The following is a 12,427-nucleotide window of genomic DNA, read 5'->3' on the forward strand; positions in this document are numbered from 1 at the left end:
CCCCCCCCCCTTCTTTTTGTGCATAACATTTTAAGAATTTTCCATGACATCGTGATCCTGTTGTTACTGGTGCAATTTTTTTTTTCCTGATAATTATATACTGCCCTTCATAGGCTTCAAATCATACCATGTAATGATGGTCAGAAACACTGCAGCAAAATGTATCAGCTGAAACCTCGATATATTCATTCCCCTCTGACATATTCTTTACGCATACATCAAACTCTCACATTCCCTCCTCTAACACCAGAGCAGTTCTGAGGAGGTAAGAATACTGAATGGCAACTAATTCTATTGGAATTATGGGATAGGAGGCACAGATATGCAAATGCTTTCCAATATTAAGACAAAAAAAAGCCTTTATTAAGATTCTTAAATCTTAATGTTGATGACAAAGCTGATGGTGAGGCAATCTGAGCAGGAGAGAGGAGGAAGAGAAGACATTTACATCAGGGCAGGAGAGGGGGAGAGGAGGAGGACAAACAGAAGAGAGGATCTGCTCTCTCATTAATTTTTCACTTTCATTTATTGTAAATTATTTAAGAGCCATGTTGCATTGCGTCTCAGATAAAGCATGGGTCCCCTTGTATTCATGAGACACTTAAACACCAACAAAGGGACATGTGCGCACAGTCGCACACACACCAGCTATGCCCAATCCTAGTGCTCAATATTCATACATTCAGAATATTTCACATACAGTACATACACACACTGTTATGCATACAGACAGACTTGTACCATCCCAGGGGAGCTGATTAGTGAAAGATTTGTCATGCAACCTGCCCCCCTACCCACATATGTGCTATACATTCACACCACCACTGCCAGATCTTTTTAAATGGATCACACAAATACGCACACACAGACAGCGCAGACTTCCCTGCACTTGGTAATAATGCCATATTCTTTTATATTAACCTATTCAGTTTGGTGAATAACTCGTGAACTGCCAACCTTTGTAGCAATTGCATAATAAGAAATAATCAAAATAATTCAGACACGCATGTGTTCTGAACATATTTAAAGGTGCTATTTGTAAGTTTTCTCTGCCGCTGAGCATGGTTTCTTACTTGACAAGAGCTTCAGCCATTGATATTTTGTCATTATAATACAAGAGGTTATAATACGTCCTCTGAGCAGCGCTACATCTTCAGGACAGATTGGAGGCTTCAGTGAGTCGCGATCGGAAAAGAGACCAGACGGGCCAGCTGGTTAGCATGCTAACTTCAGTAGAAAAAAAGACGTGATAGAGACAAGAGTTAACATTGGCGATGCTTTCCACCTCTGGAGACAGCTGCTGGTGAGTAAAGGAATAAACTGGTAAGTAAACAGCTGTTAATGGTAACGCTGACTATGTATCAATAGCAAATCTCACAAATAGCCCCTTTAACATGAGTGAATAGTCATTGTCCATTTAACATTGAAATTTTATACACTACATACATACTTACACAAACAGTTAGATATATTCATCACACTTGTGCTCTGACTCATCCACAAACTTAGTCATTTTTTCACGTGTAATGCAATTGTTTAACTGGCCTGGTTTGTTTAAATCCACAAACTTATGTATTCTATTAACAACATCCATATTTCTTCTGTATTTGCATGTCTTGTTGCATCCTGACCTCAATGTGCAGCATATTTGGCATTGAGAGTGAGTATTAATGCAACTGCTCCATCAGTTGTGTTTAACTTCTTTCCTTTTTGCGAAATTCATTGTTGATGTTGTTGTTGAACTGAGGTATTCATATGCTTTGTTGTTAATATATTTAAATGTACGTTTTTCCCTGTTGATAAGCCCTTGTGCAGTAAGATTTGATAATGCTGTATTTGACTACAGTCATGTCAAAAAAACCTTTTTGAATTTGAATTTCAGTTCCTATCATCTTTTAAGACACGGCACTGTGTTGTGATTCATAAAGAATAGGAATGTAATCTGAACCATCATCTTGAATCCCAAAATGTCAAACAGATTAACAAAACTTCTCAAAATGAGCTCCCTGAAAACAGATGGGTGCGTTTTTGCATCAAATTTCACAAGGTAACAGAAGGTACCAACAGCACAAAATCTCCTCTTTGTCTCACACACACTGTAAAGCAGTGCTGTCTGCTGCTTGGCCCAGATATATCATACTGTCTGGATACAGCATAGCAACAAGGCATCTGATCAAAGAGTACAGAAGAGAGGAATGGAAAAAGAGAAACACAATAAGGACTGTGGAGACAGACAGAGAAAACTGGTGGAAAACAAAAACAGGGAATCACAGAGGGAAATAAGAAAGAGGTTAATACAACTGCAGAATGTTTGAAAGATCAGTGAAAGACAGAAAAAGAGAAAGAGGAGGCGAAGGAGGAGCTCTCTTTTAGGGAACTAGTAGATTTGGAGACTAAATGAGGACTAAGTTGTTTTGTCTTATTTCATTTAATTTAATACTGTCTACATATATTTAAACCTTTTAGATCCACTGAATGAGACTTGGCCCAGGGTTTGGACAGCTACATTTCTTACCGGCGGTGTCAGAGTTTTGAATACTTTCAGAAGGAGTGTGTTTGGTGTTGATTACATGAAGGGGATAATTCAGTGGTGGAATGTCTAACTTGGCGCAAAAAGCCACAAGTAATGAAACAGGAATTTATCCCCACTCCCCATATTAGAGCCGGTAGTGCAAAGAAAATACCCCTAATCAACTGTTCACAATTCAACACATTCCCAAAGTCGATATAAAAATAAACAGGATTTTTTTTTTTTTTAGATGGGTTTTGATAGTTCTTAGTCCTGTTAGGAAAACCATTAAACACCGAATCACAATGACCAAAATCTGTCAACACAGGTGAGTTACCAGTAAGCAGGTTTTCTCAAATGCTCAAAAATTCTGTATGAAAATCTGATATCTTGATGCAAATAGCTACTTCTTTTGACTATGTACAATGGAATAAAATAACATTCAAAAGCGGGAAGAGGTTCATTTTATTTTCCTCCCAATGATGGTTTTCTTCTGCTCTTTGTTTGGTGTAGGAATTGATCATTTCTGAATGCATGACTTTGACGTGGTTCTCCTCGACTTGGGATGTTTCATGGTGGATTCAGTGGCTGGAGAGAGATCAGTAAAGAAAACGTCCAAAAAGATCACACAGTGGGAGATAGATGCAGCTCTATCCATCCATCAGCTTCTTGATGTTAACTGTGGGTGGAAGCTGGCAGAAAATGTTCTGTGCTTCCAAAAGGGCTTTCAAAAAACTCAATAAAAAATGCAATAATGTGTCAACTGGGAAAACTATTTATCTTCCCATGTTCTCCCAGCAGAATGAGCAGGGTTCAGAGATTGCTATAAACATACATGAGGAGCAAATACTGTGCACATCTCCCCCATATGGGCAGGTGGTGTTGCTATGGACTTGATGACTTTTGTCAATTTAACTTGTCCAACATTTTTCATTTTATTCAAGTATCTGCTTATGTCACAGCTGTGTACTACCATCTAGTGGTTAGTTTAAATACATGCACACACTAATAATTACTGGATGTCATATATGCTGCAGACTTTTATTATGGATCCAAGAACTTTTTCCCCCATTTATCAATGACCACTGCAATGAGCAGGCCAGGAGGAAAAAGTATTGGAAAACAAAAAATAAATGGTAAATGAATTGTCAAGGAAGGACAAGTAGAAGGAACTGCACACCACTGTATCCACCCACGCGGACCACAATATACAGTAGTTTTCATTTCATTCAGTACACTAGAACTCCTCACTAGAACTTCCTCTGTGCCACAGCCTGGGCCCACACTGACCTTTTTTGTGCTTTCTGGTTGCCTTAAAGGGGTCCTGGATCGTGACTGTACATGTTGAGATTGTATTGGGTTGCACTGAAATTCCACATAAACATTTTCTAAAATAATATTGTTTTGAATAATGCATTTATAATGCCTTGATTATGTCTTATGAATTTATTGGAGATATTATCACTTGATTGCCCAGACACAAACTTGGGAAAGCTTCTGTCCAAATATGACATTTCTTTTTATCAACTGGGCATTCAGATTGAAAGAGTGACATTTTTTTAAGTACATGGTTTTGCTATTGAAAATGGCATAATACTACTTTTGTCAAATATTTATTTCCTAAAAACAATGCGCACTTATATATGTGGTTGATTTCTGGTAAGAGCAATTCATTTAAGTGCTTCTAAAATCATTAGAATTCATTCGGTTTTTATTGTCTATCAACTGATTTATGGACAGACGTCTATTAACGTCACAGAATAACCTATTATAAAAAGCTATGATGCCAAAGGCCAGTGTCAGACCTAAGATAATCATGACAACTATTTCATAATGTTGCCAGTTTATTGTTTACTCTGCCTGAACCACTCAACCGCTGGAAGCTTGTCAGGTGCTGGTGGCTCCAGTTAGTTGTACCCAATCAGAGGCCAGAAACAACAAGCAGGCCCGCCTCTACGTGAATACTATTGGTGGAATTTTAATACGTAGTGGCGTTATGGGCGGAGCCTGTGGCACCACAGTGAGTTTTTTCGAGAGGTAATATGTTAACTGCACTAGGCCTGGGAGGGAAGAGGGACCAAGCAGCTTTTCATTGACTGTACAGTTATCGACGGGTGAGTGTGCAACAGTGGAATAAAACATCTGTATCAGCGTTTTAATCCGCTGTAATGTCTGTTTAACGTTACTTTGTGTCCATATTCTCTCTGTTATTTGAGAGGCACCGATCAGGATACAAAGGATGTCGGTCGTCTATCACAGTTATTCCAGGTAGCTAGTTAACGGTCATTTAGCACCAGAAAAAAGGCTCGTGCAAGAGACAACAAGTATTAAAATTACATTGAACATATTTTCCTAAAAAGCTAAAGGGTGTCGCTTTTGTGAACGTTATGCAACATGTTTCTCCTCTCCCCTTTCACATACTACATCTGTTTGTGGGACAAGGACATGGGCATATGTTGGACTAAACAGGTTTTCAAAGCTTTACATTTAACACATTGTAATTCTTTCATTTGTCCGTGTGGCTTCGGTGTGAACAATGCCAGCTGACTTGGCATTACCTTTGCTCCAGATGTATGTGTGTGTGTGAGAGAGAGAGAGAGAGAGAGAGAGATGTGAAGCTACAGAGAAAACAAAACTTTATTTCAGTTGAATAAATATGGTGGCATCAGTGTGTCCAGAGTTTGCTGTACAAGCTAGCTTTAGCAAGCTGATGTTATCTTATATTTCCAAGGGACATCCACTTAAATTCCCCCAATTACCTAATTTGTTTGTCAATTAATATTTAGCTTGTGAACTACATATATTGACCTGTGTGGTGCATTTGTTAAATGAGTGCACGCAACTACACTGAATCTGTATAAAACAGAGAGCATGAAAAGGAGGATACCTGGAACATCTGTTTGTAATTGTGCCATTACCTATTGCTTGTGCTGCACTGTTTTAAACCGACTGTGTTGGTTTACAAAGTGCAGCATGCTACTGCATAACTGATTTTAACCTGGTAACTTGACCCTTCACCAGAGATGAACAGTGCAGTGGCAATGGAGGCCACCCGGAGACGAACCCAGCCCAGTCCCAATGGGAAAACATCTAAAGAGGAGGAGCAGCCTGCACAGTGGGGGAGAGCATGGTGAGTTGTTATGCTACAGGTTGCTATGGGCTTTTGTATTATTAAAAATAAATCACCAAAGGTTTCACCAGAAGTATATAACAAAGTAAAGCTTGGCTAAAGTCATTACGATTCATTGCTTCAGAACCATCTGCATTCAATTTTGTGCCAATCCATCAATTAAATGTTGTGATATTTCTCTGGATAAGTGAAAATTAGGAACTTGAATTTGAACACGAAATCCATCCAGTCTATTGCCATTGCCAAAAAAAATGCAGCTAGCAAAGCAAAGCTGTGTAAGAGATGAGGAGAAATCCTTTATAAGATTATGGAGTTATGTAATTATTATTTATCTTTCCATTCCATTTAGGTGAGCTTGTTCCAACATCCTGGTGTTATACACGCTGCCCTACTGTCATTGCTGAATGTGACACCTGATGGAGGGAAGCCAAATTAATTTCATTTGTGCTTTCCTGCTATGACAAGCCAAAAAGTCTGCTCTGGAAAATATATATAGCAAATATAACAAAGTTAAAAGGTCAAAAATTTGTGTAGTTAACTCTTTCATTATTTAGTTCACACTTGCTAGTTGCTTGTGCATTGTAGTTTACTGCTTAATACAGGACTTAATGTTATCTGGCACTGTGCTGGAATCCAGGCAAGTGAGTGTTTTAGATTTGAAAGTAGATCATTATTTGTCTGTGGTAAAAATTCTTGCATATTTTTTGAATGTGGATATGTGTGCTTATACTAGCAGCGAAGTGTTAGCTCAACAATACACCTGACCATGTTACTTTGAAAAAGCACTACAAATGATATGCTATTTATTTTGTCCTCTTAGTATTGTCGCATTCTTTTGACTAAAAAGTTTGGAGATGCATATTGGATATTCTTTATTTAAATTTTAAATTTTCTTTTTTTTCTGACAATGCAGGTGTAGGAGTATCTAAAGAGAGCTATGGTATCCAGCATGCTGGGTCACTGTTAGATGGGGAAGGGTCATTTTGAATGTTATTAGTAGCCCCTGTGCTATTCCTGCTGTGACAGTCAAAATGACTGTCTATTGAAACAAAGTGTATACTGCACAACACACAGTTTCTACTTAAAGTGACAATAGGCACATTTTTACTTAAACCTATTGCTATGAACTAAATGTCATTACTTCATAGCCATTACATTGCACAGTGTGATGGCTATAGAATAATGACACCATTGATGTTTAGATTGGTTCCCTATATGCCTTGCTTTCATTATGCAATTCTGTCTGCCACTGGGTATGAAATCTCTCAGGAAAACGAACACTCAATTTATGGCACAAAGAGTGCATCTGCCATTATGCAACCAAAATAGGAAGAAGACAGTGGTTTTGTTTTCTGCGGCAGCTATTAGTAGCTTTCCCCAGGTAGAGGAAATGGTGGACAGAGGAACAACCAACTGAGAAAACTCTACATGGCAAAAAAAAAAGCTCTATTGTTGGAGGAGGCAAAGATGTTAAGATGTTTCTTGCTTTGGACAAGTAGTCAGGCTGATGGCGGTAGCCATGTTGTGATTTGGTCTTTGCAACTGCAGTGCCAACACTAATACCAATTGGAAGTGCTAGAGGAGAATAAGTTGAAAAGTTGTCTGTTTCCACTTTAAGACACAGAGATTTGGTCCTGTGTGATGCATTCTATCTCTATTCTCAATTCACTAAATTTTCTGAGAGGACAAGTACAGTACACATCCTCATACTGTATCTGTTTGTGTGTCTGATTCATTCTCAGGGAGGTGGACTGGTTTTCCCTGATTAGTGTGATTGGCCTCCTTTGCTTTGCCCCCTTCATCGTCTTCTACTTTGTGATGGCATGTGATCAGTACCAGTGCTCCATCAGCCAGCCTCTGTTTGACTTGTACCGTGGAGAGACCACGCTGCTCTCTATCTGGTCCCGGTCACCCTCCTTCACCTGGTCAGCTGCCAAGATATACGCCATATGGGTGGCCTTCCAGGTAAGAGAAAGGAGAGGAAAGTAGAGAAGTGAGTGAAATTGGAAAGAATAAATAGACAATATAAGGCAACAAAATTGTCCATTGTTACACACGCAAGCCAAAACAAGTTCTGTTTGTCCCTTAGGTATTCCTGTACATGTTTGTTCCTGATGCTGTCCATAAGTTTATTCCTGGCTATGTTGGTGGAGTGCAGGATGGAGCACGAACTCCTGCTGGTAATTATCGCACACATACCCACGTTCATCAGTCCACCACATTTGTTTAATTAAGAGGGACCAAATATACGTCTTAATGTACCTCTATAAATAGTCCAAATATTGTAACGAAACATTTGTTTCTTATTTAAAACACATGTTTGACATTCATTCAGAGCAGTGTATAGCTAGTATCTTGAAAAATCCAACTGTTCCTGTATTGCTTCCTTATTCCCTAGGCCTGATTAACAAGTATGAGATAAATGGGCTGCAGTGCTGGCTGATTACTCATGCCCTGTGGTTTGCCAATGCCCACTATTTCCACTGGTTTTCTCCCACCATCATCTTCGACAACTGGATCCCTCTGATGTGGTGTGCCAACATACTGGGATATACTGTGTCTTCCTTTGCTTTCATAAAGGCCTACCTTTTCCCCACCAACTCTGAGGACTGGTGAGTACTGACACATACACGGAAACTAGATAAAGTAGTTTGCACTGTAATAGCACATAATTTAATCAACTTGTTTTCCTCCCCCTGTTCTTATGATTCTGTAGCAAGTTTACTGGGAACATGTTCTACAACTACATGATGGGCATTGAGTTCAACCCGCGCATTGGCAAGTGGTTTGATTTCAAGCTGTTCTTCAACGGCCGGCCTGGTATCGTAGCCTGGACCCTTATTAACCTGTCCTACATGGCCAAGCAGCAAGAACTGTATGGCCACGTCACCAACTCCATGATTCTGGTCAATGTACTGCAGGTAAGGAAGAACAAGAAAAGAAATTAGTTTAAAGGAGCTATTTGTAAGTTTGGCACTTGTTATATAGCCAATGTTAGCATTAACAGCTGTTTACTTACCAGTCTTGCCAAGATCTTCAGCCGTCTTTGCGTTTACAATACAAGAGCTTATAATCTTATAATACGCACACTGAGGAGCTACTTCAGGGTAGACTGGATGCTACAGTGATTCGAGTCAGAAAGTGGGGAAATGGTCCTGGCTAGCTTGTGGCTAGCTGGTTAGCATGAAAAATAAGTGATAAAAAGTTGTTTTCCTCTGCTGGAGACAGCTCTTGCTGAGTAAAGAAATGAAGTTTGATGCTGAACTCGCACCGTTTCTTCTAGACTCGTAAGTAAACAGCTTTTAATGCTAACGCTAGCTATGTAGCAATAGCAAAACTTACAAATAGCTCCTTTAATAAAAAGGTATCTAACTCACTTCTGTGTACTGAGTCTGTGGAAGTAGAAGTGCTTTAAAATGGAAACATACTATCAGATATCAGAAGCTGGCAGTTACATGAAACTCAACTTTATCTTAACTTCTCATATTGGTTTTGAGTCTTTGACCTTTATAATGTGTAACCCTAGCCACCTATTTGTAATGTCATGTTTTTCTCACAAATGTTGCATTTCTTTGCATTTTACCTAAATACGGAGTTTGCTTAGATGTGCAAGCATCCTCAGCTCAGTCATTTTCCACTAAATATTAAATGTTAAAGCTAAAGGTTTAGCTAGAGATGGAGGACACTGCCCAGTAAGTAAGTTGTAATAGCTGGGTAACTGGTTGTTTTGTCTTTTTTTGTAGGCCATTTATGTGTTGGATTTCTTCTGGAATGAGGCATGGTACCTGAAAACCATTGATATCTGCCATGACCACTTTGGGTGGTATCTTGGCTGGGGAGACTGTGTCTGGCTGCCATACCTCTACACACTGCAGGTAACAAACATACTGTATTCTTACTAACACATACATAGTAATAATTATGTTGTAAAATTGAATTCTTATAATCACATATTTGATTCTTGGCTGAATCATATGCCAATACCTCTTTTATATTAGGAAGATGAAGTAGAGTAATATCACAATGCAAAACTTTACTCTAATTTGTATTGAAGTTCAAACTTGTGTGTCTAGATCATTATTGTAACTTCTTCTGGCCAATCTAGCTTTGAAATGACATCATCTCAATGAAAGTACATTACACAAAAAACGTTTTTAATATTAAGTATATGCCACACTCTAGCATAGACATTCAAATAATATATTAATTAAGCAGCAATAAGTTTAAATAAATGTGTTTCTGGCTCTCCAGGGTCTGTACCTGGTCTACCACCCAGTCCAGCTGTCTAACGGCCATGCCCTGGCTGTCCTGTTGCTTGGCCTCATCGGTTATTACGTCTTCCGCTCCACCAACCACCAGAAGGACCTGTTCCGCCGCACGGAGGGCTCCTGCTCCATCTGGGGCCGCAAGCCCACGTACATCGAGTGCTTGTACCACTCCGCCGACGGTGGCGTCCACCGCAGCAAGCTCTTGACCACGGGCTTCTGGGGCGTGGCCAGGCACTTCAACTACACGGGTGACCTGATGGGTTCTCTGGCCTACTGTGCCGCCTGCGGCTTCGGCCACATTCTGCCGTACTTCTACATTGTTTACATGACCATCCTGCTGGTCCATCGCTGCGTGCGTGATGAGCACCGCTGCAGCAGCAAGTACGGGAGGGACTGGAAACGCTACACAGACGCTGTGCCTTATCGGCTGATCCCTGGAGTCTTTTAGAGAGGAAGAGGAGTGTAAGGAGGGAGAGAAGCAGGGAGGGAGGGATGCAGTTTAAGAATAAGATAGATACAGAAATCATGTACAAAATTGGAATGAGGTGTGTGTATGACTGTGTATGTGTATGTCATATACATATCAAGAATACATAACACTATATATACATGGTAACACAGCATTTCATGTATTTGTATTTTTCATGCGTGTTTGGACTGTTGTACGTGTGCATATACAGGCACAGTACAGTTTATTGCTATATGTCTCTGCCTTTGTAAAGGCAATTTGATACACCAGTCTGCTGCTTTCTTTATGCTGTGACAATTTAACATAGTCAAACACATTTTTTAAAAGTACAAGCTCATAAGACCAAGCACAATTTTAACCAGCTCAAGTCAAAACCAGGGCCAGAAACAGAGCCAGTTCTGTAGTGAACTGGTGTCTGTGACACAATGCTGTGACATCCCCACAATGTAGCTTAGTATGGGTTATATGGCAACTGTACTAACTAATTAGAACTAACTAGATTAATAGAAAAGAAATGTTTTAAATTCAGTCATTTATCAAGACAATGACCAAATCGTGGCTGGTGCTTGTTTCTCAAATATGAGAATATGATGCTTTTATATTGTAGTAAATTGAACACCTGTAATTTTTTGCTCAGAGAAATAAGCAATTTGATGCTGTCACTTTACACTCAGGTACCCTATGATAGGGGCTATTCATTGTTTTGGCTGTTGCAGACTAAATGAGAAATCATCAATGATGGCTGATGTATTTATTAATCAATACTAACTATATTTTGTTGCTGCCCTACTGGCTTAATGGACCAAATGAGATTTTTGGCTCCAGTGGTGTGACCCTGCCTCATATAAGAGTTATGTAATCTTTGTATAAAGGTTGTCTGAGTGCTTGGATTTATTCACTGTCTTTTGCTCGTCTTGTTGGTGAGAATTTCCCTCATTGTGGTTGAGAGAGCAAGTTCACATAATCCAGGTTTGTTGTAGACGGGACAACTATTAACAGCACTTCCTGTTCTATCTGATGAACTGCCTGAGCCTGCGAGGCCTTCTGAAATGTAACAATTACATTTAGTTAGATCGTTGTATTTGCTCTTTGTTAAATCAGCAGGTTAGCCATCCTTAGCTCTGTGCTGATGAAAATGTTTTTGCTGTGTCCAACCATCACATTTGTTTTGTTTGGTTTTATTTCCTCATACCAGCACTGCCTTTCTTATAGTGAAAAAGTAACAAAATAAAGTTCAATTTTTTTTCTATCTATCCATTGTGCTTCTTTAATCTTTTTTTCACTCACCTTTTTATGCCCCATCTTGATCAAAAATCAAAGTGGTCAAAAGCTTTAATTCGGCCTTTTCAGTGTAGGGATTCGGAATGAGACTGTCAATGTGATTTTATATATTTGTGAATATGAAGGTCTAACACATCAGTAACAATAGTAAAGGTTTAATAGCATTTAAAGGTAAGACCAATTCACGCCATTGGAGCCATTTATGTCCGTTTTAATTTCCAACACTAGGTGGCAGCAGAGGACAGCTAATCCCAGTGGGCAGTCTGAGAAAGAGAGTTGTATCTGAATGCAGGATGTATGTTGTAAAAAGGAAATTTCCATATTTGGAGTGGGTTTATCTAAAATTATAGATTCCACATAATCCCTCGGTTGAGATCACACATGCAGTCATGTATCCGTAACTCACTTTAAACAGGAAACTGCTCATGCAAATGTGGAGCTCCCCACACTGTCTTTCAAAAAGGTTTTTGTTATTCAGCCGATCCAGACTCAAATCATTGCATTATTCTTGTAATGCACTCACTCTTTTAAGTAGAACAACTTACTGTGTTATCTCCATCATTAAATTAGTGTAGTTGTGTGCATGGACAGAAGTTCATAGGGATATGTGCTGGATAAGACCTATCAATGAAAGTGCAATCACAGTTCAGTTTTATATTATTTTTTAACATTTTGACCAACTACTGGTCTTCCTCCTAATCATGAACTCTAAGTCAACCGCACAAATAGTGTCTACAGCACGGACGCTTTTATATACACAACCTTTTCAG

At 39.3% G+C, this 12,427-nt stretch overlaps 1 protein-coding gene across 1 annotated transcript; it reads left to right on the forward strand.

The window, feature by feature from the left end:
- Nucleotides 1–4,484: 4,484 nt before the first annotated feature.
- Nucleotides 4,485–11,629, forward strand: dhcr7 (7-dehydrocholesterol reductase). The gene is made up of 8 exons (XM_023429730.2): nt 4,485–4,623; nt 5,531–5,639; nt 7,382–7,604; nt 7,729–7,819; nt 8,038–8,251; nt 8,356–8,560; nt 9,383–9,514; nt 9,891–11,629. The coding sequence occupies exons 2-8, from the start codon at nt 5,533–5,535 to the stop codon at nt 10,353–10,355; spliced, it is 1,437 nt and encodes a 478-aa protein (XP_023285498.1). The 5' UTR covers nt 4,485–4,623; nt 5,531–5,532; the 3' UTR covers nt 10,356–11,629.
- The last annotated feature ends 798 nt before the right edge of the window (nt 11,630–12,427 follow it).

This window comes from Seriola lalandi, unplaced genomic scaffold (genome assembly GCF_002814215.2).
Source record: "Seriola lalandi dorsalis isolate HSWRI2012SDOR001 ecotype SW California unplaced genomic scaffold, Sedor1 jcf7180002054898, whole genome shotgun sequence".
In the NCBI taxonomy this organism is placed as follows: domain Eukaryota; kingdom Metazoa; phylum Chordata; class Actinopteri; order Carangiformes; family Carangidae; genus Seriola; species Seriola lalandi.

Bases quoted from the DNA above. Each gene is read 5' to 3' on its own strand.
- dhcr7 (XM_023429730.2), top strand. From the start codon at position 5,533: ATGAACAGTGCAGTGGCAATGGAGGCCACCCGGAGACGAACCCAGCCC. The intron at 7,605-7,728 runs GTAAGAGAAAGG...TTTGTCCCTTAG, and splicing joins CCATATGGGTGGCCTTCCAG to GTATTCCTGTACATGTTTGT. The intron at 8,561-9,382 runs GTAAGGAAGAAC...CTTTTTTTGTAG, and splicing joins TTCTGGTCAATGTACTGCAG to GCCATTTATGTGTTGGATTT.